Source organism: Pinus tabuliformis, chromosome 1_1, assembly GCF_031772625.1.
Source record: "Pinus tabuliformis cultivar Carrire ecotype Pingquan chromosome 1_1, CPIR1, whole genome shotgun sequence".
NCBI lineage: Eukaryota > Viridiplantae > Streptophyta > Pinopsida > Pinales > Pinaceae > Pinus > Pinus tabuliformis.
In genome coordinates this window covers 748,134,670-748,147,344 of record NC_142297.1, presented here as the reverse complement: position 1 = coordinate 748,147,344, position 12,675 = coordinate 748,134,670, and the positions used below count along the sequence as shown (strand labels likewise).

The 12,675-nt window shown below is 35.8% G+C and overlaps 1 protein-coding gene across 2 annotated transcripts; it reads left to right on the top strand.

Annotated features, from left to right (window-relative positions):
- The first annotated feature begins 463 nt into the window (after positions 1-463).
- LOC149216157 (uncharacterized) lies at positions 464-11,879 on the top strand. Of its 2 annotated transcripts, XM_089391153.1 has the most exons (4): positions 464-665; positions 11,086-11,172; positions 11,266-11,358; positions 11,531-11,879. In XM_089391153.1, exons 1-4 carry the CDS (start codon positions 522-524, stop codon positions 11,726-11,728), a joined length of 522 nt encoding a protein of 173 aa, XP_089247279.1. In that variant the 5' UTR covers positions 464-521; the 3' UTR covers positions 11,729-11,879. The 2 variants fall into 2 exon arrangements, with proteins under 2 accessions (XP_089247279.1, XP_089247280.1); XM_089391154.1 differs by lacking the exon at positions 11,086-11,172.
- Positions 11,880-12,675: the final 796 nt, after the last annotated feature.

Here is a 12,675-nt window from a genome sequence, read left to right as displayed (position 1 = left end):
GAGGCATTGACGCTTTTCCATCAAATGCTGCTAGAGGAGGTGGTACCGGGTCCCGTTACTATGGTTAGTGTTCTCCGAGCATGTACATAGGTCGAAGCTCTTCAACGAGGTAAGTGTGTGCATAGTTACATGATTAGAAATGAGATTGAGATCAACATCTTTGTAGATACCTCCCTCACAGATCTCTATTCGAAATGTGCAAGTATTGAAATGGCACGTCTATTGTTTGACAAAATGTCTTGACAGAGATGTTGTGGCATGACTGCATGCAGTCAAAACACCCACGAATGTGATGTAGGTTGGCTTCACGCCACTGTGCTCCATTTGAGAAAAGAGCCCAAGAGCATTTTCAGCATGCCCGTTCATACCAAGACCCTCAATAATGTCTTGACCATTTCAGAGGGGCTATTGCGTGGTTTGCGTAATGGAGTTCGGACATATTCAGGACGGGGGGGGATTTCTGCATTTTAAGACGGTGATTCGAGGTTTTGTTTCTGAAGCATAAAATCTCTGTAGCGAAAATGAAGTCTTCTCTGAGGAAGCTGCGAGGGTTTTCACTCAGCAAACATGGAGTTAAAGAGAAACTGGGCGCGGTCTATCACAGCCAGAAGCAGCAGCAGCTGCCACCTCCGGCTTCCCTGGACGAGCTCGTTCAAGCTTCCCAGGTACCGATTTCATGGATCATTTTTCAAGTTAGGGCATGTTGTTGCGTTATTTATATTTTCAAGAAAATTGAGCTTTTTCCTTTAAAATAATTCGCGATAAAGAGGTTCTTGTTGCGTTTTAGAGATAGCCTGTGACGAATGATTTTCAAAAATGAAATGCGAAGCGTTAGTTCTCTTGATGAGTTCAGAATGTAGTGATTTCTTTGATAAATTGTAAAGTTAGGACAGGTTATGATATTTTAGGTTTCAAGCATGGAAGTTGAGCTTTGCCTTAAAATGAATTGCATTTTTTTTTGCCCAAAACGGTTTTCTTCGAGTTATGCAGATCGAATTTAGGCGATGATTTAATCATCTAGACAATTCTAGAGGTTTATTAATCCCGTCCTAACTTAAAAAAATATAGTGCATGAAATCACTACATCCTAGACTTCTAACATTTAATCCCAATGTTTTTTACACTGGATCTGTAAACCCGATAACAATCATTTCCGACGTAGCATTTCAATTTCTTTAAAATCAAAGCGCGGTTCGATGCTTAAAACTTCCAATATCACAACGGCCTGTCCTAAGTTTAGAGATAATCAATGAGGTATTCATTTAAAAGCAAAACTCTATGGCCGTGTGCGAAACTAAAATATCACAACAGCCTGTCCTAAGTTCATAGATAATCACTGAAGTGTTCCTTTTGAATGAAAGATTAATTTCCATGGGTAAAAGTTCAAATATCAGGATAGCCTGTCTTAACTTCACAGATAATCAATGAAGTCGCTAGATAGAAAATCCTAGAAGTTTTTGATCACAGTTGCGGAAAGAACATAACTTGTTAGGTCATTGAGATGTTGCCTTTGGCAATCGGTGACCCCACGGCTTGATCTCGTCACCTCTAGCTGGCATGTGTAAAGGGCTATCATGCTATGTTGAGGGTTGATTGTTATGTTATTTGAAGTTTTATGCATGTAGGTTGAGCTTTACCTTCAAATGAATTGTAGCATTATGTTAAAAGGGTTCTCGTTGAGTCTTTGTTGTTAACGATTTGCTAAGTTGATCAAATTTAGGGCTGTAAACATGAATCATCATGCTTCTAGATAATGCGAGAACTTTTGTGTGTTATGTAACATGTTGAAGTGCAGAACTGAGTGGCTCGTTGAGAGGTTTACTTTTGCAATTGCTGATTCTGCACAGTTTGAACTTGTGACCTCTGGCTGGCATGTGACAAGGGCTAATCGTATGACTCGCTGAACCTAAATTGAGTGAAAAATACAGCTCAAAACACTTCAAGTCAATGAGAAGCCATCTGCTCTGGAGGAATTAAATTGTCTATGAAATTTAAATACAGAAATTTTGAGTCTTAATTAGCTTAATGTTGCTTAGGTTCCATTCCCAGAAAATGATTGGCATTAGGAAGTTTGAATCTCTTTTCATTCAAGAGTGTTGTTTAGATAATATCTCAGCACAGTCGTCTTCAATATCGTTTCATGCTGCATGCTTTGATTTTTGGGGTAATTAAGATTTTATTAAAATACAACTTGTAACAAAATGAGGATAATAATGGTTTCCCCTGTTGATTCTGAGTATGTGCTATATTTTTCATTGCTTTACATCTTTCAAAAAAAAAGAGGACTTTAACATCTCCTTACTTGAAATTCCTGGTTTAAACCCTTATATGTTCATATTGAATATTTTGTTGCATGTGCTGTTAATCAGGCATAAGTTTTATTCCGTTCTGAGTAAATATTGCAGCTCAAAGTACAACAAACCTAAACTTATAAAAGTTTCATTCTAACACTTTTTCATCCAACTTTTAATTTACTATTAACAACCACTGAAAGTCGTCCCCATTCTACTAATCAGCTATAGTTAGCTTATCTTAATTAATTAAGCGTAAGTTGTATCCAGTTCCAAGCAAAATGCTGCAGTTCAAAGTACAACAAATATACTAATAAAAATCATATTCTAACCTTTTGCTATCCAACACATTATCTTAAAATTTATATCCATGAATAACCTGTGGCAGTCATTCCTAATCTAGTAAGTACTAAGCAGCTAGAGTTAGCTTATCTAAAACTACTTCTACATCATGCATTTGCCATTTTAAACACAAAGTCAAATTCTTTTTCGTTATTGAGAGTGTTTATGCTAAAGACAATAAGGGTGTCTCTGAAGTTTTTTGTTTATGTGCTACAGAATCTCCTCTACAGTAAGCGAAACCATTCTAGGTGCGGGGTAGGATGTGCAGGGTTGAGAGGGAGACAGATGCTACTTGCCTTCCTTTGTTCTCTCGACTCAGCAACTTGTCTGTTTGCTAAACATTAGAGGAATTATTAACCTTTTAGAAGTTGATTATATGGGAGAAGACAGTCAGGATTAAAAATAATAAACTTATGTTCTTTAATGAAATACCACTGGAGTGTTTTTGGTCATTCGTACTGAAAGAATTTTTGGTCATTCTTACTTTCATCTACATTTTTGTAATTAACTTGTACTTCAGACTCTTTTTTAAATTTTTTTTTTTTTCAACTCGTGTCTCCCATATCTCTCTTACTTTCCAACTATGTTGCATGGAGAGTCAACATGTGCCTGATGACAAATCCCTTGTATCCTGCATTCCAGTGTTTTGGGGACTTAAAAATGGCTTGGGAATGTCCCAGAATAGCTGGGGGCATCATTGGAGACATGGGAACTTCTAGGGCATTCCCAATCCGTCCCTCACAAAAATATCTGGGACAGTCAACTGACCCTTGAACCTACTGACAGTTCAAGATTATATTTATATATATAGATATATATAACCTAAATCCATCTCTGCACCTGCCTGAAGTCTAAATCCTACCTGCTTCTAATTTTCTAAATCCTACTTGTCATCTCAGCATATCATTCTAAAATTGTTCTCAGCAATTCCTTTCTGCGGCGCTGGCACTCACAGACTCCAGTGCATCATACTCTCAGTCAATACTTGCTATTCCTCTGCAATTCTTATCCCTGACTGTATTTATAATCTTTATCAGTGTCAGGGGGGTGGGCATCAACGGCAGCTTTTGGGATCTATTTAAATTTTCTCTTTGAATTTATTTAAATTCTTATTCACAGTGTTTCTTATTTGCAATTGGAATTTATTTAAATGTTTTATATTTATCGTGGTGAATTAAGAAAAAAATATTATTATTATTATATTTAATATTTTATTATTTTCAAAATTTTAAATATTTATGATTACTATTACTATTATTATTATAATATATAAAATAATTTATATATTATTGCCATCTCCAACTTTCTGTCCCCTGAAAAATTTGGGGGTGCACTCTGGTGGTTCCGGAAACTTACCCACCATCCCTGCTACCCCCGTCCCAAAGCCAGTGCGACATAGCTTTCTAACTATGTGTTTGTTGCAGCAAGGTGGTACAATTCGAGTTCAATTACTTTTTCCAGAAAGGCAGAAACAAGTTAGTTGCTTGCAGTTGTCTCAAGTTATTTTGCTTCATTGAATAGAGTGAGAAGTCCTCATGAGTCAAGGCCAGTATAATCCCCATGAGATTTGAACCTTTCTGAACATTGCAAGTATGAATTCTATTCACCATTTGGACTGACCATGGAGAGTAGTTGCCTAAGATACAACTGTTTGCAGCTGAGTTAAGGTTACTTTTCACTAATAAATAAACTAAGCTAAATAAAAGTGATTTGTAGACTGGTCATCTAGCATTCCATGAATTCTATTTTACAATTTTGTGGAACTTCCTATTCTTTCTATAGAATTCTGTGGAACTAAATATTCTTTTCATCCTCCCCAAGTTAATGGTTTATTCAATCTACTGCTATTGTATTTTATAGGATTGGTCTGTCCTGATCTATATCCCAGGTTAAATGGAATAATTTTCAATTATCTTGGAGTGTATAAGATGTTTAAAACAGAGAAACGGTTTGTAAATTCTTTAGTACTTCCTCTAAGATTGAAAAAAGCAGAGGCTGGTCAATTTCAATTTGATTTACTCTTGCTCCCAGAGTTCATTGTGAAAGTCTTGGATGAGATTTTTCTTAATTTTTCTTTTAATTTTATTTATCAAGCAGGGATAAGTGGCTTTTATGTTAATTTCTTGTGATTGCAGAATGGTTCCGAGGTTAATAATTTTTTTCACAGTTATATCTGGAATCCATTTATTGATAACCTATGTTCCTTCTTGTAATATTCTACATAATATTTGACTTTTTTTTTTTTTCAAAGAAAAAAAATGTATATATTAATTAGGCAAAAATATATGCATCTTCTGACTGGCAACTGATTTTTCAGTTTTGCCAAAATCATGACTGGCTGTTTTCTAATCTTCCCAAAAAAATATATTTGACATTGGTCATCCTGTTGATACAAATTACCTTTTTGTCATTTGCGTTATCCTTAGGCAGAATTGTTTGCAGGAGGCTTGAAATTTCCATTAGTTCCTGTGTAAGTTCACATACTAAGGATTTAGGGTAAGTGTTGCACCATTTTCTTGATCTACACATTACAGAAGCGTCGACCCTAAATCAAGGTGAACAACATGCTTGGCAAGTTGAATACATTCTGCCCTAATTGTTTGACGTTCAGGGCTACAAATCTAATTCTTTTCAGATCTGAATCTATTTATGAGAGATAAAACACACAAATGGCATAATAATCATTTATTGCTCATCATAACATTCAAATGCATGAGATCCACGCCTTCCAAGTCACTTTCATGATGGAACAATTGACTGCATAAACAGTTTAATTTTTAGCCTGTTTCCATTGCTTTCTTGCAATCATTCTGATAAATCTAGCAACAGAGAACATCTCCAAGGACAGAGTCATGCCAAAACAAGATGAACAATTTGACTAATATAATTGTAATGATCTATGTTATTGAAGTTCGATGTCTGGAGTTTGAGATCACATTATTCTAATCTGCAAGTATTCATGATGGGTTTGGTATTTTATAGCTTGATACATCTTCTAAAGACTCACATTAAAGCATGAACAAGCCTATCTCTCTGCCCTTTGGAATTTATGAACAAGGTTTGCTACTCTGCAACCAGATCACACTCTGCTCTGTCAAAACGTTTCCTTTTTGAAAATTTTTGCATGACTAATATCTCAGGTATATCCAAAACTAAATCAGTGCTGATAACAGCCCAAACATCCACTCAATAATACTAGCATCACACTGGTTCTATCTTCTGTTACTAGGAGTTCAAGTACTAGCTTTTACTGTAGAATTCTTGAGATCATGCTAACGTCCTGAATGATCAAACTTTGGGGTTTATTTGCATCATTGTTATGTAAACTTTCTTGTTTTGGAACTAGTATATATCTTCTATTTTTTATTTTTATTTTTTATTATTATTATTGTGGATGCATTGTTTTACATACATAGTCTTGTGCTTTGGTGCTGGTGTCTTTCTGTCATATCTGAACATCATTAATGTGTTTATTTGGCACTAGTTTGACCATTGTATGTTGGAATCTAAACTTTGATTTCATTTATAGCACTGCTCTCTTGAATTTTGGAAAATTTTGACATTGTTTCAATTTGATTCATATTTGAAATAACACTTGAATGCTCATTAATTGGTATACATCTGGAAGCACTAAGGGAGCATTTCTATGTTGTTTCATCATTTACACAGGGTACTTCCTAACTGTTATTCTACCCCGGATTCAGAGGAGCAGCCAAGATTTTATCCATAGTTTCTTTCCTTCCAACTTTAGATGGGATCTCACCTCAACCTTCTGCCTTGGTGGTCAATCATCATCTTTGATGCCTGTTCGGGGTTGTGCCATATTACGTTACAGATCATACATGATCAGACCGAGTTATGGACCAGCTCCAGACAGATCCAGAGTATGGCGCCTTCCACCCATTAGGGGTAAATCAGCTCCAGACTGATCCAGAGTATGACACCTTCCACCTATTAGATTAGGCCATACATAATCAGAGCGAGTTATGGACCAGCTCTAGATAGATACTTTGCAGATCCAAAGTATGGCACCTTCCACCCATTAGGGGTAAACCAGCTCCAGACAGATCCAGAGTATGGCACCTTCCACCCATTAGGGGTAAACCAGCTCCAGACTGATCCAGAGTATGGCACCTTCCACCCATTAGGGGTAAACCAGCTCCAGACTGATCCAGAGTATGGCACCTTCCACCTATTAGACTAGCCCTACATTCAGCAGAGCAGAGATAATATTTTCAAGAGTTTCCTTGCTTGGACATTAGATGATAGGAGAGCATTTTGCATATGTTCTTAGGATGCTTTTGTGCAGATTATAGTGGGTTGGTAAGGGATCCCCCTCCCCAAACACCCTATCAGCATAGTTAAGACTTGAGTTTAGGGTGGCTTTAATTATCTCTGGTAATAGAAAATGATACGGAGGATTGTGCATAACCCACCCCCTTTTTGATTCCAATAAGCAGAGGTGGTCACTATGGTAATCCGATTTCAATTTGTAGTTAGAAAATGGGGTCACAACTTTCCATATTTTTTGTTTTTTTTGTCTTTTTACATCAAACAATAGTATATTTATTAGAACCATAGTTAACTAAACAAACAGGAAACAATTTATTTGACAGGTGGAAGAAGTGATAGGCTTAGAGCAATTGAATTGTAGGCCATGCTTCTTGACAAATTGATAAACAGATGTCTCCTTACTTGAGATTTAGGTTGGCACCATGGCACCATCCTGTCCATCATTATACACTAATATTTTCAATATCTTCTTCACTGTGAATGACTGGCCTGTTCCCTCCAAATAGATCTGGGCATAGAGGAGCCAATCCAAGAACAGTAATCTCTAGCACAAGACAATATTAATGATCTAAATACCTAATCCTGAAGCTTGAGTTTGATTTTTCTCTACTGGTTCTGAATCTCTGATTGAGAATGTCCCACTCGTCATTATCAAACCTTCTCCTTCATCATTGGCATCAGCTGCACTGCTGAGGTACGTTGGTTGGTTGTCATTGGACTTGAGAGCTTGAAGTTTCAAATGATTATAGTAACAGACAGCCAGAAAAGCCAGTCCACACCCACTCAAGTTTATGACTGTAACCTTTTCATTTATTACAGACAAAGATTATGTTATGAGCAGCCAGTCCTTGACAAGACCAGCAACATTCATAGTCAAGGCTGAAGTCTTTCCTATCAGAAGAAACACTGCAAGATTAAGAGCCAAGGCACAAGCAGAATGTCATGTAATCCAAATCAAAGGAAGAGACCCCGATTATCACAAATGGGTATTCTACTAAGGCCCAGGGGGTGCTGAGAAAAATAAGGCAACAAGGAGCAACAAAGATGTGATTGGATTCAACTTAATCCCTTTTTATGTTTGTGGAATTTGTATGAGAACCAATTGGGTAGTCTCACATGCAACTGCACTTAACTGGAGAATCACCTCCCATGCATTCATCTTGGCCTCCCCATAAGCTGAAATAGTAACTCCATTGGATATGGCCAACATATTGGCCTCGGGCTCACCTTTATAAGCTTCTTTATTCAGGGAAACCACAATCAAATACACAAAAATGGGAATTAGAGCTTTCAGCATTTGAAATAATGATACTGAGAGAAAAACACAGGCAGAATTTGAAAACCAGAGACCCAAAGAATACACTTATCAATACTATGGGTTCAACGAGCTTGAAGACTCTTACAATAGCAATAGCCAGTGTTGAGTAGAAGCCCATGTGAATCATGGTGGGACTGATCACACTAAAGTTGTCAAGCAATGGCAACTCCAATGGATATGGCTAACATATTGGCCATGGCCTCACCTTTATAAGATTCTTTCTTCAGGGGAACTGCAATCGAATGCATATCAAATGGGCACAAGAGCTTTCAACATTTGAAATATCGATACTTTGAGAGACATGCACCAAAGGCTGCATCATTTAGGATTTGTACTCAGTTTAGGTGTCATATTCAAGGGGAAGTTGTTATGCTTTCCACCACTCCATAGATTGTTAGAGTGATGAAACAAAAGAGGCTCCCTCTTGAGGCTAGATTATGTCATTCATATCAGCTGTGTTGTTGATGTCCTAGCTCAGCCAGGTCTTGCCAAAACTTTGTTGAGGTTCAAAATTTATTATAAACTGAAATTTCTTCACAAGAATTGACCTCATAAAATGCCATAATCACAAGATATTCCATACATGGCTGTGATTATGGCTCGCAAGACCCTTAGACTTTGAGCAATGAGGCTCGCAACATCACTTATGATTATGCACTCTACAATTCTGTGACCAGCTGAATGTCAAGCAATTGAACCACGATTTAAATCCTATTTTGTCAGCAATAAGTACTATACTTTGTCTTTATTTAGTGTAGAGAACCAAGCACTTATTTTGCTCATCTATAGAAGGGACAATGGTTGTTTGCCTATGAGGTATAAGGAAATCCTATCAGATGTTTTGTATTTTCGTATGGAATTGAATCATACTCCTGCACACTGTAACATTCATATATATCAACCTGTAGAGTCTTTAATAACACCTGGTATTCTGGTTAACGATTTTATTGGACCTCATGTGCATATCCTACATGCACAGGATGGACTATTCATATGTTACAAGGTATTATTCTTATTATTTAGGGTGCACATCTTTAGGTGCTCAAGAACGATTACTAGAACAGTCAGTTAATTCTGCAATTTAAAGGATGAAAAAGGAGGTTATAGGAGTCTAGTTTTGGTTCTCATCCACAATGTCACACTAGTCTGCCTGGGCATGGTTCTCATGGTTTAATAGTGACTTGAGGAGTCATAATACCACAGATCACTAAACACGAACAACTAAGGTAGCCCAAGGACAATAGCCATCTTTACACATTAATTAACAGGTCTTACATTAATTATCCTAGGGGGTTTTAATACTTCCAAATGCTTAAAAAACAGTTAGCAGAGCATTCACATTACACATTCCAGCAATATTTTCTATAAACCAACCAAATGCAGTCAGGAGAGCCCTCCTTTTACACTATACAACCTTATTGTTAGTATGATCAACCTTATTTTAATATATAGTGTGACAAACCATATGTGACAGGCAGGTGGAAAACTTTTCTCGCAATTGACTAAGCGACGTCCTGCGAGCCAGACTTGAGACAGAAACCCTCGTCAGAAGTTTATGCTTGGCTCTTTTCCAAACAAATGAAGAGTCAATGAGGTTTTTGTGTAATCACTTCTGGTATCGTATTGGGTTATTGTTAGAAGCGATAATTGGATTCGGATTCTCATCGAGTGAGTTGTTCTGCTTTCTCAATTTGAGAGGGTTTGTTTGGAGGGAAAAACGAAAGAGGACATACAAGAATAGTGAGGGGAAAGATGCAGAGGAAGAGGATTGAGAACATCGCCAGCAAGCAGGCTACATTTTCCAAGCGTAGGTGGATTGCTGAAGAAAGCTTACGAGCTCTCGGTGCTCTGCATTGCAGAAGTTGAACTTGTGATTTTCTCCCCAGCAGGAAAGCATTATGAACTGTTTTTTAGTGCAAATCCTACTATTTTGATTCTAATAATCATGGCTATGCAAACCTCATGAGATTCTTACTAATAACCCCGGTGGTGCAAGCCCTAGTAAGCTCGATGTTGAAAAACTTAGTGTAAAACCTCCAAATCGCTGGTTTTGTTGTAGTGCTTATTGGAGAGTATATAAAAAATTTCACACCTTTTTATGAGATATGGGAGGAAAACATGTTAAAGATTTTTAATAAATATAAAATTTCCAAAATGATGCTAGTTACGTGTGATTCTTTTTTCATTGTTTGTGATTATGAAAAATGAAACTCAATGTTTTTTCATTAGTGCACACATATTTCATTATATAATTGCATATAGAAAAATCATTCCAGAGCCGATAACAATAAAAATGAAGAATTTATGGTCCAACGTTATATTTAAGGGAGATGTTTAAGGATGACGTTTGAATTTTGTTTTTCATTTTAAGACATTTGGAGCAAATATTAGGAAGGACTTTGAGAAAGGATTGTCCTTGATTTTCAAAAATGGAGTTGTTCCTTTCCAGCCATATGCCCCAAGTGACCATCAAAGGGAGAGCTCATATGTTTTTTGGATGTTTTCTTTATAGCCATTTTTTTACACATATCCATAGAGTCCCCATGCCATTGATGTGAATTACTTGTTCGGTTTTTTTTAACCAAAATTTTTAACCAAACAAGAAAAATTAAAAAAATGCCTCAAGATCAAAGACTGAAACAAAGACCTATTGACATACCTTTTAAAGTATGGAAAGAGCTTGTAAAATCATATGAGAAGTTGGATGCACAAAGAAAAGCCGGCAATGAGAGCATTCAGGTATTGAATTTTTCATTAAACATTATTTAGAATGTATTAATACTTATAAGTATCTTAGACATGTATTTGTGTCAAAATCAATTGAATTGGTTTATGTTTAAGGACAAGGCATCCAAGGCGAGGTTAACCAAGACAAAAGTCACTCATCGTAGTGGCCAGAAAGGTTTAAAAGCACTGATAACAACCTTTGTAAGTATATTAAACATGTGATATTTTTTTAATAAATTTTGTACTAGAAGAAAGTCATTGTTATCTAATTTCTCCCTATTTACTGATTGATAGGAACTAAAATATGGAAGACCTCCAAATCATTTGGAAAAGGAGGTGCTGCAGCAAAAGAGATGGGTTGAATTTGTTGTTTGGATGGACTCTATGGTATGTAATTTTAGTTGGATTTCCAATATACTTTTAAACCATATTTTCATTTTATTTTTTAGTACTATTAGATATTATATCTTACCTCATTTTATGGTTAACATTGTATAACAAAAACATGCGTTGTGTTATGTAATTAATACTAACATGTAATATTGATTTTTTTTGTCAGAATGCTATAGGTAATGATTGCCAAGACGATGATCCAAATTATGTTCAACATATATCAGGAGATGATGAGGATGAGGATGAGGATGATGGTGGTGAAGGAGGAGATGATGATGATAGTTGCGGTGTTGGTGATGATGTGGATCAGAGTAATGAGGATGGTCAAGATGATCATGAGGATGATCTTGGTGGTGGTAGCTAGGCATGCACATGCATTGTTTTTTATGAAGAAATTATTGTGTAGAATGACATTGTTATGTTTAGATGGGTGTTGTGAATTTACCCTATATCAATGAGACATTTTGATTTTGTAATCATACGATGAGTTTGATTTATGTATGTTGTTAATTTATCGTAGAATAACGATATTCATGAAATATTTTGATTTGTTAATCATATTTGAATTTTACTTGTTTTGATTAAAAATAATACTGATTTTATTAGTATTATGTTGCTATTTTATACATGTTTTGAAAATTGTTAATGACACATTGTTATTTTTTTGGATGGATGTTGTCAATTTCTCTTAAATTTCTTTACAAATGATTTTGAATTGTGATATCTGCTTTAATGATATTTAGAAACTATCATATATTTCACTATGAATCTATAAAGGGGGTCATATATGTAAAGAAAAATATACTCTATATAAGAAGTCAAATGCGGATGTAACCATGGATGCAAAATTGGATGTTAAACTAGGAATTAATACAAAATGCAAACAATTGACATACAAAGTGTTTTAAATTAGAAGTGAAAAATTGTGCAATAGTTGACACAAAGAAGGGAACAAAACATGGCATACAAAAGGATATCAAATTGGGCAAAAACAAGGACACATAAATGGGCACCAAATTAGATGCAAAAAAAGACAACAACTAGATGTAAAATAAGATGCAAAGTTGAGCGTTAAAAAGAAGCAAAAAACGTTACAAATTAATATGCCAAATGATGATGCAAATAATGGTGTAAATTTGGGATGCAAACTTGGGTGCAAAAAAAGGAAAAAAAAAAGATGTAAGAAAAGACATAAAACAAGATGCAAAATGGGGCTGAAAAAAGGTGAAACCAAGGATGCCATATTGGATGTAAAAAATGATTCCTAATCACATGGAAATTTAGGCTCGAACTCAGACACAAAATTATATG